Source organism: Seriola lalandi, unplaced genomic scaffold, assembly GCF_002814215.2.
Source record: "Seriola lalandi dorsalis isolate HSWRI2012SDOR001 ecotype SW California unplaced genomic scaffold, Sedor1 jcf7180002054549, whole genome shotgun sequence".
In the NCBI taxonomy this organism is placed as follows: domain Eukaryota; kingdom Metazoa; phylum Chordata; class Actinopteri; order Carangiformes; family Carangidae; genus Seriola; species Seriola lalandi.
In genome coordinates this window covers 647,097-654,859 of record NW_019525102.1, presented here as the reverse complement: position 1 = coordinate 654,859, position 7,763 = coordinate 647,097, and the positions used below count along the sequence as shown (strand labels likewise).

The 7,763-nt window shown below is 39.5% G+C and overlaps 2 protein-coding genes across 2 annotated transcripts; one reads left to right on the top strand and one right to left on the bottom strand.

Annotated features, from left to right (window-relative positions):
* Positions 1–437: 437 nt before the first annotated feature.
* On the top strand, positions 438–4,547 carry LOC111661719 (macrophage mannose receptor 1-like). Its single transcript, XM_087176384.1, has 7 exons — positions 438–471; positions 594–632; positions 843–1,187; positions 1,960–2,316; positions 2,930–3,021; positions 3,318–3,424; positions 3,969–4,547. The coding sequence occupies exons 1-6, from the start codon at positions 438–440 to the stop codon at positions 3,414–3,416; spliced, it is 966 nt and encodes a 321-aa protein (XP_087032510.1). The 3' UTR covers positions 3,417–3,424; positions 3,969–4,547.
* Positions 4,548–5,071: 524 nt separating this feature from the next.
* On the bottom strand, positions 5,072–6,790 carry LOC147818628 (uncharacterized). The gene has a single exon (XM_087176349.1). It carries the CDS (start codon positions 5,946–5,948, stop codon positions 5,094–5,096), a length of 855 nt encoding a protein of 284 aa, XP_087032475.1. The 5' UTR covers positions 5,949–6,790; the 3' UTR covers positions 5,072–5,093.
* Positions 6,791–7,763: the final 973 nt, after the last annotated feature.

Sequence of the window (7,763 nt, the reverse complement as noted above, 5' to 3'; positions counted from 1 at the left end):
ATTTTAAATAAAACAATTATTTCAATTTGACTGGATATTTTAGACAAGCATGGTTAAGACTTGCAGAGCAACACTGCAGACAGACGAGAGAAACACAAAGGTGGGCAACCAAATGAGCTTGTTTAACCTCCTGATGTCAAAGGACCACTGGTAACCAAATCTGCTCGTTTCCTTCTCACTGACTGACGACTTTTGCATGAAATGACATGAAAAAGGGACAAAAAATTTCCATGTGTGCTGCCAACATATAAGCTGCACTCCTAAACAGAGTTGGTTGTGGAAGGTTTCAACAACAGGAGAGGTAAGACTACATTTTAAAACATATGTACGAGTAATTTAATTTTTTTTTATACTATAGAATATGGAAGCATAAAAATTACACAATTAATCTAAAATGAATTGACTATATCATTGTCATTCTTCTGACTCTCAGATAAATGGTGTGGCTACAAAGTGTGATCCCCTTCACTGGTGAGCAAAATGAAAAAGTTACTGCAGCAATTTGCAATTTTGCAATTTAAAAGATGAAAATAACAAAGTGCGTGTGCGCGCGCGCGTGTGTGTGCGCGTGTGTGTGTTTTCTCTCTCCACAGGGATTCTGGTTTTGTTTCAGAGGATCACCGCTCAGCTGAGTGAGTACCCGTTAAGGCCAAACATTAATTATTATTGATTAAAAAAAGTGAAATGATTGTAAAATGTTTCAAAGACAGTGGCGCCATGTTTTTTTTATATACAATGTAATTTTATTTCAGAATAGGAAGCTCACAGTGAACATGCGAATTTGACGCAAATTGTCGAATATTTCTGCCCGACTTCTTTTATTTCCAAACTTTTGCCTGAAGCATCTCAGCAGTACCACCTGATCACCGGCTCCCTGACCTGGCACGAGGCTCGGAGCTTTTGCAGGGTGAAGTACACCGACCTGGCCGCTGTGAACAACATGGATGACAAGAACAGGCTGGTCAACATGCTGGGCGGTCGTGTGGCGCACACCTGGATCGGGCTTCACAAGGGAGCGGCTGACAGGTGGATGTGGTCCGACGGCAGCGGCAGAGCGCACTTCACCAAGTGGAAGGAGGGTGAACCCAACAATGTGGCGGGAGATGAATGGTGTGGAGAGATGTCGGAGACAGAGGCGTGGAACGACATGTCGTGTGGAGACAAGAAATATTTTGTGTGTTATGAGCGTGAGTTAATGACACACAGCAAAGTGATACAAAAAGATGTGGTTTAAAATCCAGATGTGGTTTAAAATCCAGATGTAACAACGATAAAGCCACAGGAAATGCTACTTTTGGTCCAAAAATTGATTGACAGCTGTACTGACTTCAGTCCTCTGACTCTTCTTCTAGCGCAGAAAGAGGTTGAAATTTGGGACTCTGAGTAATTTCCCTCTAACTATTGGATGTTCATGTTCCTATTAGGATGAATAACATCCATAGACTTTTTTTCTCTTGAGCCATAATCAGGTCAGGTCAGGTTGTTTTTAGTGCTAATTATCAAATAACATGATGATTAAAGGGATTTCTTTTCTGTAGTTTTAGCTTTTATCTTGTCAAATACTGGATAGTTTAATATTTTTAGACCTCATAAAAGCCTTCAAAGCAAGTGATCTGGTTATAAAAAAAAGCCACAAGACAAAAAAAAAAAACACTTCACTTGGCTAACTTCTGTAAATAACTTCAAGCAACATTCACTTTCAGCTTGTTATTGTACAATCATGGACATTTTCCTTCACCTTCCACACAGTTTTTCTCCGCGCAAACCACTGTATGATTTAAGAGGATGTCTCTTATGCATACGTGTTCCTCTCTATTCTGAGAGCATGTCATTTAAAAGCCATCTAAAAATAATTTTCATCTTATTTCTTACTTTTATCTCATGCATTACTCCTACTTGGTTTGCAGAACAGAGTCCTGAAATTCACTTTTGCTGCCATCTCCCTGTTTGTCTTTATAGGTCGGGAGGATGGCAAGGAAAGGTATGTGTATTACTCACAGGAAAAAAGCTGGGACGACAGTCAAGAGCATTGCAGAAGTAAGCACAATGACTTGGCCTATGTAAAGACTGGGGCAGATAATTCAGAGATTGCCAATTTAATTGAGGCCTGGATAGGCTCTTTCTTGCTTCCCAAAAACGCGTGGATCGGTCTGTTCAAAGACGCCTGGATGTGGTCGGATGGAAGAGAAACCTCCTTCAGGTACTGGCTGAAAGGTTGGCATTATTCGGGAGACTGTGCCGCCGTTGCAGTGCCGCAGCAGGGACGCTGGGTTGCGGCAAATTGTAACCAGAAGACCACATTTGTCTGTCAGGGCGGTGAGTTCCTGAGATGCAAAATTAAAAAATGACAGATGAGACCTTCTTCAGCATTGATCCATTTCATATCTATAAAAACAAGGATGTAGGGAAGAAATGGAATCATGCTTTCTATAAAAAATTGTAATAATACAAATAAAGCTGTGGAAATTGTTATTATTTTAGCGCTAACCCAACTTAAAATGGCTATAATCAATATCTTTATATGAAGAATGGCTCACATGCCTATTTGAATGAATAAAGGGATAATTTGTAGAGAATGATGTAGTTCCTTTCAGCTCTATGGAGCATTTTAGCACCTTTCAGCTCAGTGTTTCTGTTCTCTGGCTCTCAAAAAAAAAATGTTTCACCTCCAAGTGGCCAAAAATCTGTCACTGCAGGTTTAATATCCTGTTATATCTACGAATTTCATCGTAGCTAAAATAGCACAGTCATTTACTGCCTTACCTTTGATTGATGCTCAATTCTACAATTACACCGTAACTCGAAATAATAATAAGAAATACAATGTTTTACTGTTTTATGCTGAATCATTCTGCAAGAACAGTTTGGAGTTTAGCTGCATTACAATGACTGATCGCTGATATTATGGTTCTGTAATGGGATGCTGCAGGTCTCAAAGTGAAGAAGTTGGTCATAAGGATGAAGGTTCGCTCTGATGTGGATCTCACCAACTCCACAGTCACTGATGAACTCCTGAAAAAGGTAAAAAAAAAGTTAAACAAATTTAAACTACTTTATATGTGTATATGATCTGTGTTCATCTGAATTTGAAAGAAAGAAAATGAGACCATTAGTAACCACTTTCAACTTAAAAAAATAAAAGCCCCACAATTTGTTTATGTAAGAAACAGAAATAGATTTGTTCATATTTTTTAGTGTTTCAAATCTTAAATCATTTACAATCCCATTAAGAGATGGAGAGATAAAGCTGCTTCTGGATCTTTGGCTGGAGGGACGACTGGAGCGTTGTTTTCTGTAACACCGGTGTTTTCCTGCAGTTGGAAACAGGCCTGAGAAATCAGAGAGTGACTGATTTCAGTCTCCGCTGGCGAGGTGACAAACGTGGACTTGTCTTCCAACGTCACGTGGGTCACTGAGAAGACAGGTGAGTGTAGCGGCCTAATCTTAAAAGGTATGCTCCACCGTAAACAGACTTCAGTCATGCAGTACTTCACTATCAGCAGGCATCAGCAGGCATCAGCTGACTCTGACATGATACTGCTTGAATAAAAGATTCAATGATTCACGTCTTAGCTTAGCATAGCACAAAGACTTAAGAAAGTGCAAACAGCTAGCCTGGCCTCCTGTCAGCACCTTTAAAACTCACATGTTAACATATATTGGTGTTTAATTTGTACAAAACCAAAGTGTAATAATGAGTAATTAGTTCAGTCAGTATACATATTACATATTACTTCTTTTAGTAATCTGTCCTATGCTGTTTGATAAATGTTTTTATGTTTGTTTACATTACATGTCTAAAAGTTTGAAAAGCCTGCAAAATACTTTTGAACATGAGACATAAAGTCAATATTTGGACGAAGCAAAAGTCCCTTTTACATCTGAACCAAGTTTAATTATTTCAAAATAAAAGTTTTGTGCTTATTTAATGATGTAATATTCCAAAAACCTTTTTTGTCTCATTACAGGATGCTAAATGTTAAGCAGAGGCGCACACATCATTTCAGTGCAGCTGTTGGTGTTAAAGTGGCTTCAGTTGAACTGTTGATGAGACTGTTGAGAGTGATCATTTTAATACTGTGCCTAGCTTCAGTGTATTTATGTGTATGTGCTGTTTTACAATTTTTTGTTTTTATTTCAGAAGATCAATCATTTTATTATTAAAGAAAAGCGTAACAATGAGACTTTTAATTTGAAAGAAACTCCATTCATTTCTGAATTAATTTAGGATTTTATTTGATGTTTTATTAATGTTTTATACTGTATTGTTGTTTAAGTTTTGCCCTAGAACCAAAGACACAGTTTGTTGTGTTAGACTTCCCTGATGACGATGCCACTTACCATCTTCATCCTGATGGAAATTTTGTAAACATGTTACGGTACACTTATAGCCAAAAACACCAACCCCCCCACTGTATGCAAAGCCACCATGGTCAGGTGGGTTTACAAACAGTGTTACATAAGGTCAAGGGCTAGAGAGGTGACACACAGTGGACGCCGTGCACCAGATGACATAACTTTTTAAAAACTCATTTAGATTTTCACTGCTTGTTACTGTTAGACATAATACTAATAAAGTAAATTCGTATACCTTTAATTTCTGAATGTGATTTATTGAGTTGTATTTTGTGATACAGATCTAATGTGAGTCGGATTTTCTCTTCTTCTCTTCCAGCCATGGATCATAAAACTGTTCATGTTAATTATGGGTTTTGTTTTAAATGAAATATTTGTTATTGTTCATTTTTAATCTATTATTATAATATGTTTTTTAAAATTTATTTATGTTTTAATCAGAGCAATCAAATCCTATTTTTGACCATCTCCCTGTGAGAATAAACTGTGCCGACTCAGTGTATTTAGACTAATGAAAATTACAGCAGATGCATGAACTCACACAGAACTGTATTTACATATTTACAACAAGGAATACATGCACAAGGGTTTGGGGGTGAGGGAGAAAGGGGTAGAGGGAATGGGGAAGTGGGGAGGGGGTAAGGTAAGGGAGAAAGGGGTATCAGGAAGAGGGATGTTGTGCTGTAGGTAACCCTCTTATTCTCCTACTCCTTGTTTTTAACGTTTGCCTCCTCCAACTACTTCTGAGTCAGTTTCTCCTCCAGCTCTGCCTCCTCCACTCTCCTGCTCCAGTCCTCCTCTCTCCTCTCCAGCTCCTGCAGGTGCGCCTCCAGTGCTCCACACCTGGCCTTCCACTCCTCCTCCCTGCTCTCCAGCTCAGCCTCCCTCTGAGCGAGCAGGGCCAGGACGTCAACGTGGGCCTTCGTGCGAGCCTGCCTTTTCTTGATGCTCCTTTTGAGCAGCTCGTCTTTCTGACGGAGCTCCTCCTGGAGCTGGCTCTCCACCTGCCTCCATTCACTTTGCTGCAGGTTCATTTTGTTGTTCTCCTCCTCATTTTTAATCTTTGTCTCCTCCTGTTCCTCCTGACTCTTGTCCTCCTCCTTGTTTTTAATGTTTGTCTCCCCCAGATCTTTCTGAGCCAGTTTCTCCTCCAGCTCTGCCTCCTGCTCTCTCTGAACCAGCTCCTGCAGGCTCACCTCCAGTGCTCCACACCTGGCCTTCCACTCCTCCTCTCTGCTCTCCAGCTCAGCCTCCCGCTGAGCGAGCAGGGCCAGGACATCAATGTGGGCCTTCGTGCGAGCCTGCCTTTTCTTGATGGTTCTTTTGAGCTCCCCCTGGAGCTGGCTCTCCACCTGCCTCCATTCACCTTGCTGCAGGTGCATTTTGTCCCTTAGAGACTTGTTCTCCTCCTTTAGAGACTTGATCTCATTGATAGCAGTGTAGAGGGCGTCTCTGAGGCCCTGTTCCACAGCATTTTGCTGCTCAGTGTACAGCGGCACTGAGGCCGGCCTGTGCTGAGCTGGGACGAACAGGTCAGAACCAAACTGCTGTGTCCCGGAGGACTGAAACATAGAGACACACATGTAGTTCATGTTTAAACTCCAGTCCCACCTGAACACAACCTCTACACTTATTTATACAGTTGAATCTACTTTAGTCTAAGGACAGGACAACATGTAACCACAGCTAACAACTCAAATTCATACATATCCTATGAAATCAAAACACTTTTTGAGACCAGTGTAGTATCTGTCTATCTCATCTGATCTGGCATTTTGAGAGAAAAAAACATGGCACATTTCTGCCCAAGAAACCCTCCTACAATCATAAAATCATCCTGTTCTTTTTATATTTTTTATTAAAAAGAAAATATTCAAAATACTATATTTCTTATGGAGCTTTCTAGATATGAGACTCAACAAACTGTTGAACGTTTCAACAAAATATGAATAAATAGCAGGGAAAAGGGGGCTGACCATGAGAGAGGCACAGTTCTAAAAAAAAAAAGAAAAGTTTCTCCAGGTGAAATGAGAAAATCTTACCTGGTTTCTTTGTCGGTTCATCTCAGCTCTGATAAGAGCCTTAACAGTGACAAAGAGCAGTTTGTGTCTCACAGATTGAGCTGGACCTGAAACCGTGCTGTCGAGCTGAGGACGTTTCGGATACAGGTGTTCACGTTGTAACAAGGAGACCAAGATATACAGTAGATATGTTTTACAAATGTTGAGGGTTTGTGCTGAAGGCGGAGACGGTGCTCACTTCAGGGTGCTGGATGGGAATGAAGAGTCTCTGCAGGTGCAGGTTCCAGTGAATGTTATGATGTCAGAGTTCTACAGTCATGATGTCACAGAACGTTCTCCTAATGAGTTCTGGATCATCAAGGTTCTAACAAAACTATTTTAGATGGTAAAAAACATGGTACTTTACAAGTAGATAGATAAATAGATAGATGGATAGATACTTTATTTATTTCTTTATTTATATATATATAAATACATGAATAAGTAACTAATGAGGTCATAGTAAAAGCAATATACAATAAAAATAGCAATAAATTCAAGCACAGAAAAACACAGACATCTTTTATTGGTATCAATAAGTAAACAGAGTTTCTTTTCTCTTGAAAATTTAAGGGCAAAGTGGAGATGACACCATGTTTCCTGGTCTGACCCCCAATCAGTATCTTGTGTTACTGTGTACTTACACATCCCAGGCCCACATTGTTAACGACATACAACAAATCAGTGAACACAAAAGCTCCATAAGGTGTAGAGTTTTACACCCTAAAATGAACTCTTCAAATGAGTCCTTTTATTTTGGAAATTGTTTTATACATTAAACCCAAGAGAACTGGTGCAAAGGTGGAAATAAGCTCGGAGGTGAGTGTGACTCACTCCTGCAGCAGGTGAGAGAGAGGGAGAGAGACGATCACACACACACGTACAGAGTGAGAAAAATGAGAAATGAAACTTTACTTTGCAACATTTGTGTCTCAGTTTCCGGCACAGCAGGAGAAACAGGGTGTGTCTGAAATACAGTACAGTACATGTGGAAACTATCTTGTTACTCATTCTTTTGTTTTACTATAACTCAAACATTAGTCATTAAAAATACTATGACAGAAATTCTTCTTTACTCTTTTAACTATGAAACCAGTTTTTCTACATGTCTTTCATTGCACTTAATCTCAGGGAGGTTATATAATTAATTAATTAATTAATCCATTCATTAATTCTTCATAGTCATTCAAAGACTCCTGCATGGAGAGGTTTTAGAGAAGCAGCTTTTCACTGACGACACATTATTTGTTGTAATGAAGATAATAAGTAACTTTGGTTTGTGTTGTGTTGTATTCATGGAAAACTTAAGTGTGTCTGAGTGTGTGTGTGTGTGTGTGTGTGTGTGTG